At 45.6% G+C, this 18,814-nt stretch overlaps 3 protein-coding genes across 3 annotated transcripts in view; 1 reads left to right on the top strand and 2 right to left on the bottom strand.

Moving 5' to 3' along the window:
* Positions 1-5,426, top strand: part of Sned1 (sushi, nidogen and EGF like domains 1) — a 59,326-nt gene extending 53,900 nt beyond the window's left edge. Inside the window, exons 30-31 of the mRNA XM_028755377.1 lie at positions 215-296; positions 764-5,426. Coding sequence (XP_028611210.1) covers positions 215-296; positions 764-775 — 94 coding nt within the window. The 3' untranslated portion in view covers positions 776-5,426. The remainder of the gene's footprint in view (positions 1-214; positions 297-763) is intronic.
* A 132-nt stretch (positions 5,427-5,558) lies between these two features.
* Mterf4 (mitochondrial transcription termination factor 4) lies at positions 5,559-10,508 on the bottom strand. The gene is made up of 4 exons (XM_028755378.1): positions 10,457-10,508; positions 9,257-9,746; positions 7,295-7,479; positions 5,559-6,157 (listed from the first exon to the last, which is right to left on the bottom strand). The coding sequence occupies exons 1-4, from the start codon at positions 10,475-10,477 to the stop codon at positions 5,798-5,800; spliced, it is 1,056 nt and encodes a 351-aa protein (XP_028611211.1). The 5' UTR covers positions 10,478-10,508; the 3' UTR covers positions 5,559-5,797.
* Positions 10,509-14,398: 3,890 nt separating this feature from the next.
* Positions 14,399-18,814, bottom strand: part of Pask (PAS domain containing serine/threonine kinase) — a 34,187-nt gene continuing 29,771 nt past the window's right edge. Inside the window, exons 16-18 of the mRNA XM_028755350.1 lie at positions 17,602-17,735; positions 15,541-15,687; positions 14,399-14,821 (exon numbers count right to left, since the gene is read on the bottom strand). Of these exons, the coding sequence (XP_028611183.1) occupies positions 14,664-14,821; positions 15,541-15,687; positions 17,602-17,735 (439 nt within the window). The 3' untranslated portion in view covers positions 14,399-14,663. The remainder of the gene's footprint in view (positions 14,822-15,540; positions 15,688-17,601; positions 17,736-18,814) is intronic.

The raw sequence follows: 18,814 nt of genomic DNA, 5'->3' as shown, positions 1-18,814 counted from the left end.
CTCTCTCTCTCTCTCTCTCTCTCTCTCTCTCTCTCTCTCTCTCTCTCTCTCTCACACACACACACACACACACACACACACACACCAGTAACATTGTATTAAGAAAATAGTGGTCACTCCTTCTGTCCATATGTAGGCTATACCGCCTAGGTGAAACATTTGGACACTTCTCTGTCCCAGTGTCTGACTTCACAGAGCTTTCTTGTGACAACAGGTATAAAAAAGTCTACAAAGTTCACCAGGACGTGTGCTTTAAGGAACGCTGCCAGAGCACAAGCCTCAAGAAACCCAGACAGGTGTGTCTCGGGGCCAGGATGTCGTGCATGCAGTTCTGTGGGTGGGTAGGGATAGCAGTGACAGAGTTCGGTCAAGCTAGGCTATTTGCCCAAAGCGCAGCCCATGTGTAGCTGTATTCTGTTCAGAAACTAGTGCCCACACATGTGCACATGAATGCACAGATAGGCCCAGCTGTGCTTGGAGGTAGTCACTGTGGTTCTGCACAGGAAATGTGCTAACAGGAAAGCACAGGATGTGACTGACAGGCCCAAATGTCTAACTTGAAGTCTCCCCACAATACCGGTTGCTTTCTCCTCATTCCATAACATCCTTCAACTGGTGTGTGCACCCAGACTGAAAGGCCAGGCCTCCAGTCAAGAGTGTGGGCTTTGCTGGGTTATATATGAGGAACAATGAGGCTAACAGAGCTAGGGTTTAAGGTATACAAGATTCCTTCTCACCAAGCTGGTTTTCTTAATTCTTTCAGGAAACAAAGTAACAGTCAAACACTGAAGAAATCTTAAGATACATTCTCCTTCATACTGTTGAGAACTGGAGACACCATCACACCCAGCACCTTGGACACCCCAGGTCCTTTATCAGACACTGATGGCAAAAACTCAGTACTGTGCTATTACAGACCCAACCAGGAAGGTTCCAGAGTTTCCTGTCTTTAGCCTCCCAAAAGACATAACCTGGTCTGACCTTGCATATGAATCTAATTTCAGGTGGAAATGAGTCTCTCAAGGGAAATGCAGACCAGTTACAATGAGGCACAAAAATCACCTGGTCCCTTCAGGACTGTGGGCCTGGGTGGATGGATCAAGGATGCCAAACAATCCTAGGGGTGCTGGGAAGGACCTAAAGAAGTACCCCCAAGCACTACTAATAGCATTCTACTGGTAGACTAGGGCGGGAGCCTTGCCATGTAACCTGCGGGTGATCCTAAGTACAGCTCTCACTGGGAGAGCTGTAATGGACCCTGGACTAAGCACGAGTAACCCTGAAATGAAAGAAATGTTGCCTGTTTGATCCAGCATTCCCCACCCACCTCCCCATGCATAAACGCATTGGATTTTTTTTTTTTCACAACAGTCTGGAAAATACTGGGTTACACTACAGAAATCCCTCTATAGCTGAGCTCAGCCCCATACTGACTTATTGATGGGACATCAGTTGGAAACGACAGACTGGCTGGCTGGAGACAATTTACTCCTCTCCCTTGGAGGAGCCAGAACAGTACATCTTTCCAGTGGTGGAAGAGAGACATATCTGGAAACCTGCCACTTCAGGAGTGACTATCACCTTTCTCTTCTACAGTGTAGGACATGAAGGAGAAATGTCACTCAAAGGCCTAAGAACAAGCAAAACCAATGGAGTTCTAGGTGAAGGTCATCCTAAGTACAGTAGCAGGCAGAGTGTTGGCACAGACCAAGCTCAGGGTATCAGGAGAGCAGGCTCTCAGACAGGCCTAAGCAGCAGGGCCTGTGCATCTTGACCATTTCAGATCTGAAAACCCTGCAGCAGGAACAGCTGACAAGACTCCAGTCCTGTCTACTCAACAGCATCACCTTTTCACCTCAGCCCCCAAGAATGCACACAAAACACCCTCCCACACTTGTGAGTAACTTAATTCTGGCAAAGATGAAAAATCCACAAATTATTTGGTTTAAAAATATTTATATGGCAATAAGTCTCTTGAAATATTAATGCATCTTTTAAGAACTCACTCAGAAAACCCATTTTTATAAAAAAAATAAACGAGAATCCCTAGATACTTATGACATAATGGCTTATAGAATACCTATTCTCAGAGCAACACACACATCACACACACTCCTCTCTTTCTGAAGAAAACCACCAGAATTCACCAGCCACAACTGCCCTGAGAAAACGAACAGTGCCATCCCCAGCAAAAGAAAGGCAGCAGAGGACCAGCAAGCAGCCTACTGATTCAAATGTAAAGCCTCAGGCTGAGTACGAGTGTCCTCAGCGGTGCGTGTTCCCTTCCATCCCTCCTTGCACCACAGACAGCTAGAATTCTGGCTCCTAGGGAACAGGGCTTGCTGTCTCCAGAAAGACCATGGATATAAAGAGGAGTGTGCCTCGGCTCACTGTCACTCCAGGACCAGCACGTGCTGGTAACATGGCCCACCTCCAGGATTTCCAAAACCCAGGAAGATGAGGTCCAAAACTTAAAAGCCAAGCCTGGCTGAAGGCAGTCCCCTGAGATCTCTGTCCTCAGATTTCCAGTAAAGACAGCCAGAGGTGCACACCCAAGGACTCCTGCCAGGGAAGCACTGAAGTACCTGTCATCTCAACCCAGGCTGCTGTTTCTGCAGCTCTCGTCAGTTCCTCTGTGGGGAGTTACCTGGGTTACCAGGCTCTGTGAGTGATGCTTCTGTGCTCAGAAACCCACCCCCAGATCCCAGTGCCAGAGAAGTGACCCTTGAACCCCCAAAACATGGAGAAGGGAAAGACTCAGCTTTTACGAGAGCTGCTAGAAAGGCTGTGTGGAAATAGATGGGCTCAACCTGCTCTCCTCGTTCATACTGACCTAAAGAAGTGCTAATTACTACTATGGTGGACTCTAGACACTCGGTCTACAACTCAGGGGTGGCAGGGCAGACATGCTTAGGCAGGATTCTGGGCTTCGATGATGGAATGACCTCTCTGGCACACACCTGACCCTGCTACTGTCCTACCAACATGGTCACAGATGTAGACAGCACAGCTGTATGCTAATGAAACGTCATTTACAGAAACAGGCAGTAGGCCATAGCTGGCTTATAAGACGATCTAGACCCCAGCCTTCTGTGGAGAAAGCCATCTCCTGAATGACAAGTCACCATCAAGACTTAAAAGACCCCTGAACTTTCATAGAAGAAAAGCAATCAAGATCCTTACTCAGGAACCTAAGATATACTTACACCACAGAGCAGGAACAGCTATTTGTTCAAATCTGAAGGCAGCACATAGTGACACAGGGCAGCCTGGCTCCAGGAGACAGGGTCCAAGGTTTCTTATAATCTGTACCTCAAGTAGATGGCTGTGGGCCACCAAAATGAAAATACTTTACACACCCTCCGCTTTCTACCCCACTCCCAACAAGGCTCTAAGCAGCTGTCTTCTCCCTGCAGTGACTTCACAATCAGAAAAGCCAAACACACCTTGATTCCTTGAGAGCAGAGCTGACTGGAAATCTAGCACCAAGAACTACATCCTGACCAGAGAGGCCTCCTGCCCTCCATAGTTCATAAAAACATACTTTGAAGCATAACATTTTAAGTTTTATTCTCACTAAAAAATTCTGAGCCTATGTATTACATTTTTTTTTCTTTTTCAAGGAGGGGCAGTCACATCAAAAACTCACTACTGTACCTTAGATACCCCGCTAGAGATCTGGAGACCACATAAGCTACAGCCTTAACAGTGAACGGCAAGACCAAGTGGCATCACTGGAAACACAGATGGAATCTTTGTACTATACCTCAGGACTCTCACCCACCAAGCTATGCTGCCACATTCACGTTTCCAGTTGGAGCCTGTTTTAAACAAGAGCCAATTGTGTGGCACTGTCAGGCAATCACTCCAAAGTGGAGTGGAGAAAGACTTGCTGGTGCTGAGGAATTAGTGTACAAAATTCCAAACATGCCATCTCTGCTTTCTTACATGCCTTTCTTATGCAGAATAATTAAATCCCTCAAAACAATCAGTGTCCACTTGGGAAATGTTACAGTGGAATCAGCAAACAGACAAGGTGTAGGTTTATTTTTGTGTCAAACTGAAGAAGCAACCATGAGTTTTGGGCTCATCATTTGCTAATCAAAACTGAAGACAAGCAGATATCTAATTGAGCTCAGGGTTAGGTTTCTATTCAGTTCTGATGGAGCCCACGGCCAGACACCCAACATTCAGGGAAAGGGGAGCTCACATGAAGGCCACAGAATGGAAGAGTAAGGGGCAAAGAATGGATCATCATTCTCCAACAGTTTGTCCACAGCCAACAACAGGCAGAAGGCCTTCCCCTTCTCCACTGCCTATGGGATGTCAGGGTAAACAGGATGGTTTGCTGTGTCCTGCTTTCTGTGGAGAGTCCAATAGGCAAGGTCATGGCCTTGCCAGGAAGTGAGCCTGCCTCACTGACTGTGTGCTGGGGAATCTTGGAATGACTGCTTTTCTTTGAGAACACCCTCCTCTTTGCAGTCAGGCTCCAGACAAGTCAAAAGCCTCCTCACCTTGGTGCTGGTTCCTCACAAAATACACCCTAGATCCAGCAAGATCTCTAGACAGAAATAAATATATCAGGTCCACATTTGTTATAGTCACAGTACTTCTGTGGGCCAGGTCTCTGAGCAGTTTCTCAGCTTTGGCATTGCTTTGTGGACCTGATCATGCATGTAGGGTGCAATGTATGATATTTTATAGCATCCTTGGCTCTGACCACAAGATCCTGCAGCCATGACACATAAAAAACATCCCCAAAGACTATCAGATGTCTGGAGGATCAAGGTCATCCTTATGTAAGCACTGGATTCAGTCTAAACACAAGGCCTACATTGGGGTTTCATGTGACTGTTAAATGTCACCAAATGGGGGAAAGATACTACCAAGCACTCCTAACTTTGGTCCTGCCACCAAAAAGCTTTCTACATCACCAAGCCTATGCAGTTTCCCGAGGACAGCCACAGACAACCTTCCAGGAGGCCTGTTCTCTGCCCCTCCGAGCCTGAGCTCCATCAAAGGAGGCCTCTGCTCAAGCTCACCTAATCCTAGCCCCAGTACGCCACGTGGCTCCACCCCACTCACCATGCTGCCCAGTGCTGTCAGTGCTGGTCTCTGAGCAGCTTACTCTTTAGCATAGACTACAGAGCCAGGGATAGGAGGCCTTAAAGTGGCAACCAGCCACGAACCAACATGAAGGCCAACTTGCCCAAGCAGGAAGGATCAGCAACTGACAGAGAAACGTTTTGCTAGTCTGACAACTGTGTGACTAAAGGACACATTACTAACCAACTGCCTTTCACTCTGCTGTACACTCAACATGTCAGAAGGCCAGGAAATGGTGTCGGATTAAGAACATTGCCTATTGTGTGGAAACCTGCTACTTGTTTTCATTAAATAAAGTGCTATGACATACTAACTCTCAAGTTACAATTTCATGATTTTATCTTTACTACTTCCTGAACATACAAAGTGCTCCTGAGCCGAAAGGCACCTCTCTCTCCACAACTTATTTTAACAGAGAAAAAAAAACACCAACCTGGATGGGTTGCAGCCCCTGGATTTTGACAGCTGAGTCCTTTATTTAGGATGGAGTAGGGCCTCCCACAGAACCCACTAGACCACACAAAGCATCCCTCATTTGGTTTGGTGTATCTACCTGTATCTCCAGGATCATTACAGGTTGGTTTCCCCATCAAAAGACCAGTGTTGGGATCAAAAGTGCTTGAGAAGATCCAGGTGAAGCTCCCCAATGCTTCCAGAATATAAGAATGACCTCTGACATCCCAATGCTCTGTCACAGCAGCTCCTCCTCCTCTTGCTCCTCCTCCTCTTCCTCCTCCTCCCCTTTTTCTTCCTCCTCCTCCCATGCATGGCTCACAGACTCCTCCTCCTCTTGATCCAAGAGCTTTTTAAAAACTTGAAACTCCTCAACAGAGGAACAGGCTGTCCTGGCCAAAAACTCAGCTTCAGAAACTTTGAGAATGTTCTTCAGTGAGGGATTAGAGATCTGTGTCTGCCCCTTCTTATCAGGGGTTTGGTACCGGCCAAGGCGCTCCAGGTAAATGTGTCTCTGCTTGATCTTGATTATGGAATACTGTAAGAAATTCGTCCTGACTATGTCTAGATGTTTAATTCCCATCCTGAAATATGCATACTGAAAGATACAAGCATGTTTAGAAATCCATGTATAGAACACTGAAGCCTGCCATTCCAACTCAAAACAAACTTTAGTCCAAAATCATTAATTGCCTAATTAGAGATGGTAGAATAGCCACTGTGTAATACCAACATTTGTATGAAATCTCAGTTTTCAAAGCATTTCCAAATTCAGGCTGAGAAAAATGCACCAGAAAACAAAGGGGGATAGAATGATATCCTTTTCTTTAAATAAGGCAACAAAAATCATGAGTGTAGGAAAAATCAGACCCAAAGAAATCATAAGATACCTAGGAATCTTTAAAAAAAAATGTGAGCGCCAGGCGGTGGTGGCGCACGCCTTTAATCCCAGCACTTGGGCGGCAGAGGCAGGCGGATTTCTGAGTTCGAGGCCAGCCTGGTCTACAGAGTGAGTTCCAGGACAGCCAGGGCTACACAGAGAAACCCTGTCTCGAAAAAAACAAAAACAAAATAAATAAATAAATAAATAAATAAATAAATAAATAAATAAATAAATAAAAAAGTGTGAGCATGCAGCTTGTTTTATTTGAGTATGTCACAGCATGCTTTAGAGGTCAGAGGCCAGGCTCACAAGTCTCCAAAGAACTTCCTGTCTCTATGTCCCATCGCCCCATAGGACATCCAGCTCTTAGGTGGGTTCTGGGGATCTGAACTCGGGTCCTCATACCAGCTTCCTGTGCTTGTTTGGTTGGTTTTTAGAGATACTGTCTCTACATAACCTTGGCTGTCCTGGAACTCACTGTGTAGACCAGGCTGGCCTCAAACTCAGAGATCCGCCTGCCTCTGCCTCCTGAGTGCACCACTACAACCCAGCTGTACAAGTGCTTATGACCTTACCTGTCGTATCTGTTAGTAAACTTTTAGGGCAACTGTCACAATTTCCAAATCCCCCACGCAAAAAGACATGTTTTACCTACTTGGACCTGGAATGGACCAGGCCACTCACTGTCAAGGAAGCAGAGCTAGAGAAGAGGTTTGCATTGGAGAGGAGAACTGAGCTGGATTATTCTAGAACAAAAGTCCTTTACTCAGAGGCTTCTTATCCAGTCAGCTGACCCTACTCAGCTTAAAAGACCTGATAGCTGCCATCACCAGCCTAAGCACTGACCCTCACCTGGAATTTGTATTCTAGCTCACTGGGGTCCTCCTGCAGAACAGCCGGGCATCTGTGCAGAATGTCTGTGACGTGCTGCACTGTGAACAAGCACTTCTCCTTGAGGACCTGTACAATGCTGTCAATGTCCCGCTGATGCATGGTGAAAATCTCAGGGCAAACGTAAAGCACTCGCTTCAGTTTCCCTGTAGGGAAAAGCAAAGCATGTAACTTCAGCATGTTCCAGAAAGCCAAGGGCTAAACAACATTTAGGGGCTGGTAGATGAGGTGGGTAAAGGCACCTGCAAGCAAGCCTGTAACTTGAGTTCAATCCCCAAGACCCACATTATGGAGGCAGACAATTGACTCTAGAAGTTGTCTTGTGCACTTTCAGATACAGACAGATACACGCACACGAGCACACACACGAGCATGCACACATGCCTCTGAGATAGAAGGAGGGCAGGGGTGACTACACAGCAAGGATCCTCTTCCTCCACAGGACTGCCCATTCAGAGATCTACCTTCCATGAAGCACCCTGGAAAGGAGTCTCCACAGATCCAACAACCATCCCTATATCCCTGCCTTTCTCTCATCCTCTATCTGAAGGTGCCAACTTCATATTCTAGATCTCCTCTTGCTTACCTAGTATAGAAAGCTCCCCAGGGATTCACCGGGAAATGTTAGAGGAGAGGTTTCCTGAGTGGGGCTCAGGGCTGCTGCTTCACTCTGTATAAGACAGACTAACAATCTCTAGACATGGGAGCCTCAGTGAAGAGGAATTTGGGAGTAACAATGGTAGGAACAAGAATATTCAGGACACACAATTACAAGTAGCCTGTGCATGACCATGTGTTATATTCAAGTGTTTTATTGTTTGTTTTGTAGGGTCTCCTTAGTAGGCCTGGAACCTAGAGATCCAGCCACCTGTCTTTAGAGTACTGGGTTTAATTTAAAACATGCACTGCCAGACCTGGCCTCTATGTGTTTTTTATTGAGTTACATTAGTAACTGTATTCAGATAAATAGTATAAGCAAGGCTCTCCCAGACAAAATGAAGTAAATGGTCTTCTGATGAATAGTGCCAATTTAGTAACTGGAAACTTAAAACTCACTTAGCCTGTTAACTAACTTTCCTAACAGCCTAGCTGGTCACTGCTTCGCTTCCATGTGAAGAAGTGTTTCCACAGCTGTATTTTCATCTCTCAGGCTGTGCATCACGTACTGACTGAGCTTGGGCTTAGATGGCATTGCAAGAGACAATCTGTCAAGGGGAACACATTATCTTTTTGCTTATCTTCTTGAGGAGGCCTGTAGAGACACCAAACATAGTGGGCTCTAAGCCTCCCCACTTTGGAGGTAAAAATCTTACCAGAACAGTCAATAATGAAAAGAAATAAAAGTGGTCAAAGGGGTGGTAGAGTTCACTGGAGAGCGCCACCTCCCTTCTCCAGAAGGGTGACAGCTATTGGAAGGGGGAGGCCACTCTAACAGCCTTCCAGGAACCGGGCACCATAGCTCTGAAAGTTGCATGTGGGATGTTTTTGCAGAGGTCACACATATGCATACACATACATCACTACCATAGAGCAACACTAACCCACCAAAACCACATTCCATGTTCCCACTGATCGGGAGCTAGAGACCAGTGAAGACACAGTTTGGCCTTGGTTCTCTCTCCTTGGGCTAATCTCCCTCACCTCCCTCTTACAACGAGATTTGAAGAAAGCCCACTGCACATCTCACCTGGAGACACTCACCTCTCCTGAGCCAACTTCCCTCCCTCACTTCCTCTGAGTTAGATATGTTTAGCCCACAGCACACATGCATCCCGATATCTCTATGAACGCAGCCTAACTCATTTGTAGGTGATAATGCCATGCTAGACTATCAAAAGGCTGGACAACCCTGCTAGGGTAGGCTACTTTCTCCCTAACTCTGATTTCTCTCACTCTATAAAGTCTGCCTCATCTTCTACCTACCTTCTCCAAGGCCAAGCTTCCGAAGGTAACTGGAACGCCTCTTCATTTGCGCAGTAGACAGTTTCAGCAACTGGGGATTTTTCTTCAACGCTATAAATACAGGCTCTGGGTTCAACCCCAAGAGTAGGAGTTCTGCAATTATGTCCAGTAACTGTTGAGGATGGACACTTGGCTGTATACTAAGCAAGCTGTTAATATGGGCTTCAGAAAAACCCATGTCCTGGAGGGAATTGATGACCTCCAAGGACTCAGGATCCACACAAGTCCTCTGTTGCTCATGAAGACACTGAACAAGATGTGTCCTGTACTTTGGTTCCTGCACAGACTTTTTGGGTGGAACGCTGGAAAACTCTTGAAATCCCCCACTACTGGGTACTGTAGTCAGTTTGCAGAACAAATAAGGACTCAACTGTTTCTGTTGTCTGAGATGAAGAGTCTGCCTAGCCAAACAGGCCCGGGAGAGGGCCGTTAAACGATGCCACTCAGGAACCTGTAGAGCAGAGCAAAAACAGAATCAGTTCCACCTCAGAATAGTGACCAACCACAAGATCACTGAGCCGGTAACCTTGAACCTCAGCTTGAACCTTAGCCCACAAAAGCTAACAATTTTTGTAAACAATCTATAAAATCTTCTCTGGGTCTAAAAAGGCTTCAGAGAAGAAAATTAGCATGCAAACAACAGCACTTACTGAAGATATAGGGAGAACAAGCAATATCCACATACTGACGATATAGGGCACAAGCAATAATATTTGGCTGAAAATTCTGAACCTCAGACTAGTCACTAGACAAATACACTACTTAATTTCATTCCAACAAAGGACAATTTTTTTTCAAGGATCCTTTCCATTAAAGAAAGAATATTTGGGGGGAAGGAATCTGTCAATTTGTACACAGTAGCCCTCAGTGGTTGGGACTAGCACATAACAAAATAAGCACAGAGCACCCGGTGTCTGCCAGACTGGTCTCAAACACTCTCTAGCATGTCCAGCCTCCGCTTGCCGCTATTTGGCGGTCCAGCCTTCCCTAGGCAGCACAGTGGCCGAAACTCCGGAGAAGCCAGAAACTTTATCTGTGCAGACGCCATCCGGGAGCGCTTCTGCCACAAGGTGCCCAGACCGGGATACCAAGAATTAGCGTCAGGGCCTCCTGAACGTCCCGCCAACAGCCGCTGAGAGCCGGGAGCCTGGGCAACCTCACCTGCCTTCCCAGCAAAGCCATGGTGCCCAAGCGGCGAATAACTGTGACACCGGAAAAGGCGGTCCTTCCTGGTTCACAACGTCCGGCCTCCGATCTGTGTCTGCCCCACTCCTCCGGGATGGCGTTCTTTCGTTCCGGCCAAGCCCTTTATCCCAGAAGCTCATACCTAGCGCCTGCGGATTGCAAGTGCAGCTCCCCTTAGTTGGGCATACTAAGCTGCGTGGTCTCTGCCAAAAACAAGCAACTCTACCTGGGTTTTAAAACTGCTCTTCAGTGTGCAGGTGAAACCAAACTACCCCGAAGCTCACAGTTTCGGGGGCCGGGGAGGAGGGGAAAGTATGACAAAAACAGTCACCTGTGTTAAAGATTCTACAAGGCCAAAACTAACTCTGTAATTGTGGAGTTAGGATGTTGCAGACCAGAACCAAATTATCATGGATTATTCTTAGCCTTTTTTTTTTTTTAAAGAAATTAACATTTATTAGTTACTTTTACACTATGCGTCAAGTTTTAATAAGTATACTATCTAGCTCAAGAGGAAGCATTGGAGATGTTATAAGAATCTTATTTTCACACTCTCTCACCTCGCTTCTTTTTTTAATTGAATATTTTATTTACATTTCAGATGTTATCCCCTTACCCCATTTCTGCCCTCCGCTCAGGAATCCCCCATCCCATCCCCCTCCTCCTGCTTCTATGAGGATGTGCCCTCACCTACCCCACCTTCCCACCCTCGAGTTCCCCCACACATCGTCCAGCCTTCATGGGACCAAGGATCCCCTCTCCCACCTATACCTGACAGGACCATCCTCCCTTGCATATATAGCTAGAGCCATGGGTCCCTCCCTAAGTGCTCCCAGGCTGGTGGTTTAGACCCTGGGAGCTCTGGTTGGTTGGTATTGTTGCTTTCCTCTTGGGGTCGCAAACCCTTTCAACTCCTTCAGTCTTCTAACTCCTCCATTGGGAACCCCATGATCAGTTCAATGGTTAGCTATGAGCATCTGCCTCTGAATATGTCAGACTCTTGCAGACCTCTAAGGAGATAGCTATGTCAGCTTCCTGTCAGCATGCACTTCCTTTTGAAATTCGTTCACTGTCCACCTGTCTAATCTAACAGCTTTGACTATGAATGCCTTTAAAATATATTCCTAGATCACCACTGGTTTTCATCAATCCAAAAGCTAGTAGTATCATTAGATAATATTTAAAACTGTAGTTAAGCACTATCCAGTAGTTTTGCCTTATCCTTCCTATCTGTGGTCCCCCACCAATGTGTCTGGTAAATGCCTTGATTTATGGCTTTATTCTGTAACAAGTAATATCTCACCTAACTACATCCATGGTGGAAAATCTTGGAGCAACCTAATTTGTGTTCCTGGTCTCATCTTTGAAGTAGGTAGTTTTTGATGAACACTGTAATACAGCAATAAGTTCACAGGACAGTCCAAAATTCTTCCTGAAATGGTAAATATGGATCTAGACCCAGATAAAAGTATTTGGTAAGTTCTATTGTTTAAAGATTTATGTTTAGTCAGCAAGATGGCTCAGCAGTTAAGACATTTGCCACACCAGCTTGATGTCCCGAGTTTGATCTAGGAACTCAGGTAAAAATGAAGAAGCAAACCCACTCCACAAAGTTGTCCTCTGACCTTCACACAGACACAATGGCACACATGCCCATTTACATACCTTTCAATCTGTTCAGACCAGAGGCCTTGAACCAGACCAATGACTCATTGCAATGAACATCTGCAAGTAAAGCTGTCTGAGCAAAGTGTTATACTTTTCAATGCACTGCAGTCTCCAAAGCAACTCAATGTTTTATTTTTAATTTTTATTTTCTTGGGGGGAGGGGGTGTTACAAGGGTGAGGGGCAGACATGGAAGGTATTGGAAATGAGTGGGATTTGGGTGCATGATGTAAAACTCCCAAAGACTCAATACTAAACATTATGTTTGGGGGGGGGGGGAATCTGTATTCACCATGAATACCTAGCCACACACACCAAAAGAAGTCAAATGTTTTAGAGGCTGGAGATGGCTCAGCAGTTAACAGCACAAAATAAGGGTTACAGTTCAGACCCCAACACCCACATCAAAATCCAGGCATGGTCCCATTAATGCCTATAAACCCAGCACTGAGTGCCAGTATAGCCAAAAAGAATGTGGGTCTGGTTATAGGGAGAGACCCTGCCTCAAAGCAAGTCACAGAGGACACCAAACTGAAAATATGCATATATACAAACACCTCACAAATATACATGTGGTATATACACACACATACACACATACACAAACACACACACACACACACACACACACACACAAAAGGGTATCTGTCATTGTCATTTTTTAAAAAAAGAACATGGCCCAAGCAATAAAATTACAGGGAAAATGACATCAAAGCCCTCTCAGCCAGAGGTCTGGCTTCCCATACAGATGAAGCACCAGAATGTTCCAAACCAATTTCTATGCACTAAATTTGCATCTTAGACATGTTCAGGCAAAGAGCCTGGGAAACTTTTAGAAGGGGAGAGCAGTAAAAGAAAGAAGCTGTATTCTAACAGCTGCCTAGATTCCACCACTTCTAAGTCATACCATTTCTTCCTAGTTTATTGTCTGCTACTGAGAAAAATGATCTGGCTAGTGCATCAATAAACACATAAATGTTTTGTGCTAGACACTGGTCTAATGCTGAAGTGTTTAAACATATCTTTTGACAGAAAGATTTTATATAGGACAGAAAAGTTGTAATCTGTATAAAACTAAAGAATTACTTTTGTCTTAATTTTCTTTCTAAATAGTTATTATTTAAGCCTTTACACCTAAAGCCTAAGAAAACTCTATGCCACTCTGACTTTTTTAGAACAATCTAGGAACCTGAACAAGTCAGCCAGCTCTGAAACAGTGGAAGCTGAAACACAGGATACTGTGAAACTCTGATGGCATCTTCAGTCCTCACAAAACTTTTCATTCTTGAAATTCCACAGAAAATATTATAGCTACTGCCTCACAACTTCAGTCTCAAGGGTTTGTTTGTTTTTGTTTTTGTTCTGCAAAGAACACCCATAAGGCATCGGGCTATAACCAAAAGCTTTAATGATTTTTTTTTCCTAATGTGGAAATGGTTCTTAGAAAATTGGATTTTGCATCTTCAACAAGCTATACTCCTGTTTGGGGGCTGGGGGAATATTGCAATTCTGCAATATCTTGTGCTTTATGTGTAATAAAGACTACAGTAGAATATGTTTGTTTCATTCTTGGAAACAAAGTCATCTGAAATCAAAAGCTAAAAATGTCACTAACTTCTGGGGACTGGGCCTAGAAACCCTCACACACAGACATTGGTAGGGCTGAAGCCATTCAACTAGACACAAAGGTGCAGCTGGAGCCTGTCACATAGACAAAGTCTAACTGAGCCAATCACAGGATGTCTGAAAGTGCTGGCAGGGCATTAAGGATTGACAGATGGCTGACAGGCCTCAACCGCCAGACCAAACCAGGATAGATTTCATTTTAGCTGTAGTACATAGGGTACAGAAATGGAAAAACAAAGAAAACCAATTATTTCTCATGTCCCATACAGTCCTCACCAGTGTAACTGTTAACAACGTAGCTTTAATTTTGAAAATGTTTAAGAAAATAAATAAATATTCTGGCCATTTTTGTCTGGCCACTTCTATAGACTCCACACATCTGTCACATGTCAAATGTACCAAATCAGTGGGAAAGAAACCTAAACACAAAACCAGCAAGAGCTGGGCATGGTGGCACACATCTTCAATCCTAACACTTGGGCAGCAAGAGCAGGCAGAGCTGTCAGTTTAAGGTCTACCTGGTCTACATAGTTGAGTTGCAGGCCAGCCAGAGTTACATGGTGAGATCCTTAAAAACTTACGAGTAAAGAACCAACAACACAAATAGAGAAGTTAAACACTCCACATGTCTTTCTGAGGCTCACAACTTAAAGCCCTTTAATAGTACAAAGTAATTGAACATTAGAATGATTTTCAAGGTTATAAAAAAACATGAATTACAAATCTATCATAAACCTAAGAAAAATAGTATCACAGGCTCTTGTAGCATTTGCACAGGAATCTACAGAAGGGGAATTCATCCCAATTCTTCACAACTTCCTTTCTCCAGGTAGGAAGCCCTGAAATCCATACAATTTCCCAAACCAAGTGGAGTAGAGCAGGAGAGCTTGCTCAGCTGACTGGTAAAGAGGGGTCCTCAAGATGCAAGCAGCGCTGGTCACCAGGAGTCTCCCTGGGAGCAGGAAGCCCACAGAGGCCCTCTGTCTGAGCCACGTCACTTGGGCTCCTACTCCCAAGATCCAGACTTGCAGCTGACAGCAGGCCGCTTTCTGAAGGATGAAGAAGAAAATACATTGCATGCTAGCAATAAAATACTCTGTTTAGGACAACAGAATGGAGGGGCAGTGGCTTCTGAAACCCCAGTGGTGATATTCTTTTTTTTTTTTTTCCTAAAGATTTATTTATTTATTGTACACTGTAGCTGTCTTCAGACACATCAGAAGAGGGCATTAGATCCTGTTACAGATGGTTGTGAGCCACCATGTGGTTGCTGGGAATTGAACTCAGGACCTCTGGAAGAGCAGTTGGTGCTCTTAACCGCTGAGCCCTCTCTCCAGCCCAGTGATATTCTTGAAGTATAGAGCCTGCTAAGATGCTAGTGAAGGGGGTGCTAATCTCCAGCCTGATTCCCCAGAGGCTCTGACTTGGGTCTAGGAAGCCTTGTCTGAAGAGACATGTCCCCCATGGAGCCCCACAGCATCAGTCAGTATCTATACCCTTATTCCTCTTTGGACTAGACAACCAACTGCCTCTTCAACTGTTGCCTTCCCACTCCTCCTGGCCAGGGCTTCTATAAGCACTTGCCCTCCCTCTCTGGTCCATACCCACACTCTGAAACCAAGTGGCATCTAAGGGTCTCTGCATAATCAAGCCCAATCTTTCAGGCCAGCTACAAACTCTTGACACATGGATTTAGGACAGAAGGAACCTCACCTTCCCACCCCAAACTAAGGAAAGGAGGGGAGAGGAAGGGAGACTGACTTCTCACCTGGCTGGTTGGTCCTACACACCTCTTCCCAACTGTAGTTAGCAAGGTTCACAGGCTGTGTCACCCAAGGGTCCATGGTCAGCTTCTCCAAAGTGGTCCGCTGCTCAGGGCAAGGCTGCAGCAGCCCAGACAGAAGACTCATAAGTTCTAGGGACATAAAGAACACAGGAGGATCCAGGCCACAGTCAAATGGAACACATCTCAGACCTGTAGATTTCAAGCTATCCTGCCTCACAGAGCCTCCCACAGAGCAAGGAGGCAGCCAGGAGTTCTAAGGCATTAAGGCCTGGCCTGATATATTCAGCAAATGAATTTATGAACCCATCACCTTCAAAGTGGAAGTGTAGAAGTTGAGATCCAGCTCACTCAAAGCTCTGACTGTCTACTTACAAGGTGTACTGGCTAGTTTTATGTCAACTTGACACAAACTAGAGTTATTTAGGAAGAGGGAACTTCAATTGGAAAAAAAATGTCCCCACCAGATTGGCCTGTAGGCAAGCATGCTGGGCATTTTCTTGACTTGATTTGGGAAGGCCCAGATCACTGTGAATACTGCCACCCATGTGCTAGTAGGTATTCCTGTGTCTTTAAGAAAGGAGGCTGTACAAGCCATGAGGAGCAAGCCAGTAAGTAGCACTCCTCCATGGCCTCTGCATCAGCTCCTGCCTCCAGGTTCTAGCCATTTCAGTTCCTGCCTTGACTTCCCTGAGTGATGGACTGTGATGTGGAACTGTAAGCTGAAATACTTTGCTTCCCAAGTTACTTTTGGTTGCAGTGTTTTATCTCAGCAACAGAAACCCTAACTCTGACACAGGGGCTCTGGCTGTGAGTGACAGAGGATGGACATGACATGCAAGAGAAAACGGTAGCCAGCTGAAGTACCTCAGATCAGTATGTGGGGGAAGTAGACTGAACTCTAACAGGGACTCAACCTATTTCCTCCAAATATATGTATGTGCTGACCTTCCAGAGCCGTATCATCAGGAACCCAGTCTGTGTAATGAGAACCCACGGAGCGGAACTGTCCTCCACATAAACTGCAGCATCTTAAGGATCCACACGTTAGGAAAGCTCCAAATCCAATGTACTAGAGCTGAGTCCATGCCTCCAGAGTATGTGTGCTGGGGAACTTGACCCTAATGTGATGGTGCAGGGAGTCGGCTGTTGGGAGGTGGTTAGAGTTTGAGGAAGCTATGGGCGGGAAAGACAGATGAGCTGGTATCCTAAGAGGTAGAAAAGACTTAAGTTCCCTGACTCCACCATGAGGACACAGAAAGAAGGTGCCATCTACAAGCCAAAAAGAGGTCTCACTGAAAACTGAACCAGCCACCACCTTTACTCAGACTTTCAGCTCCTGCAACTGTGAAATGGTAATCTGATTTAAAGCCCTATCTGGGATTCTTAAACCAGACAGAGACTTCTACCTACACAGAAGCTAAGGCACAGACTGAAGATCTGCCATCATGTGGGTCCTCCCAGTGACTGACTGCAGTGGGCCCACAGGATGCCAGAGTGGAAGGGGCCCGAGCTGACACCTGACACAGCTGCCAGCTCCGTAAGCTCCGATAGGCTCCAGGCTCCTGAGGCACCTGCTCCAAGCTGAGGAAGCCTTTCTGGCATCTGAGGCAAAGTCCACTTGACTCCCTGGCTTTCATTACATACACAAAGTACCACTTGGCCTCAAGCTGCTGTCACAACAGCTCATGGGATGACTGATATTTTCTACAGGAGCTGCTGAGGGTCAAGTTTCCTTGTACACTGACACTACCCTCCTCCACAAATGGGGCTTCTGACCAACAATAAGCATCTGACTTCATAGATGCTGCCACAGACAAGGTTACTAACTGCAAAGTATCACTTCCAAGAGGGCCTTGAAGATCCAAAGGACACTAATAAAAATTACCAAAATGTTTTTGAGTCACATTAAGATTATTATGCTCAGATCAAATGTTAGAAGAATAAAAAGAAAGGTCAAAGAAGTCATTAGTAGAGAGGAGGCAGAAACGAAAGTGCCGAGGTCTCAGGCAGTGCTATCATTTGCCCCCTGGAGCTCAAACTCACCTTGGGAAGCCAGGAATGGGGGATGAATGACTGCCTCCATGGTCTCCTCCACCTCACAGAAGGGATTCTCCTCGAAGATGAGCGTGTACAGGGTGACCCCCAGAGACCACATCTCCAGCTCTGGCCCTCTGTAGCTGCAAGGAGGAAAGGAGAACGTTTCAGAGCCTCTCTGCACTCACTACAAAGCTCAATGAGCCAACCCCAACTCTGAGTTCCAGGGCCTTCCATCCCCAGCCAGAGACTCAAGTTCTCACAGTCCATTCAGGGTTATCCCAAGCAAGAGGCCCTCTACATGACCAGAAAAAGGAGGGATTCCCAGAGGTGGGGAGAACAGATGAGTCGGTAGCAAATCATAACTTGGTCTCACTAGAGGCCTCACCACAGGCAGCATCAGAACAAGGTGAGAGAAAGAAATGTTCAAAGAAGAGACGAATGAGGAGAAACTCAAAGACAAAATGTAGTGACGGATAAAGGGTCAAAGAAACGAATGGTAGGATGAAGAGGCTTATCAGGAAGTAAGATAGACAAAGCCCGCCTCAGGGAAGAGGTGAGGAGTTGTTACCTGAACTTCACCCATGCTACCAGCTTCTAGGCAGGTTGCCTTTAGCCAGCCAGAGTTTGCTGACCACTAGAGCAGATATATATATATATGTGTATGTGCATGTGCATGTGTATATGTATATACATATATATATATGTGTGTGTGTGTGTGTGTGTATCTACATATATGTAGGAATAGTGCAGATATATATAGATAGTAGATATAGATATAAAAGAAGAAGAAAAACTGCAGAAAGATAAGTGTTCTTCAGAAAGCCTTTTCCCTGATGAGATGCAGGTATATAGGATGTGGAAGGATGTAGAATGAGACAAGGTCCCACCTAAGAGGCCCACAAGCAGAACCAGCACACATACAACTGTAAAAGATGAGCAGGGAGTGGAAAGCACAATGCAGACAGGAGGCAGGCAGAAGGCACAGGACACAGAGCACTGAAGCCGAGATGGGAGTGCCATAGCCTTTGTGTGGAGGGGCAGCCCAGCCACTCGAAGCATGTGCAGTGAGCCAGTTTACATGCAGCTCCTCTTCAACACTGACTACCTTTCAGCCACTACGTAACGGTAACCAGAATAGAATCTAACCCGTTTCTGGCTTCTGAAGGCACTGAACATGCTACACAAACATATATGCAGGCATAACACTCAAATGCATGAA

Source organism: Grammomys surdaster, unplaced genomic scaffold (assembly GCF_004785775.1).
Source record: "Grammomys surdaster isolate TR1022 unplaced genomic scaffold, NIH_TR_1.0 126059, whole genome shotgun sequence".
Classification (NCBI taxonomy): Eukaryota; Metazoa; Chordata; class Mammalia; order Rodentia; family Muridae; genus Grammomys; species Grammomys surdaster.
Note: the sequence above shows the minus strand (reverse complement) of the source record. Positions and strands in the feature narration are given on the sequence as shown.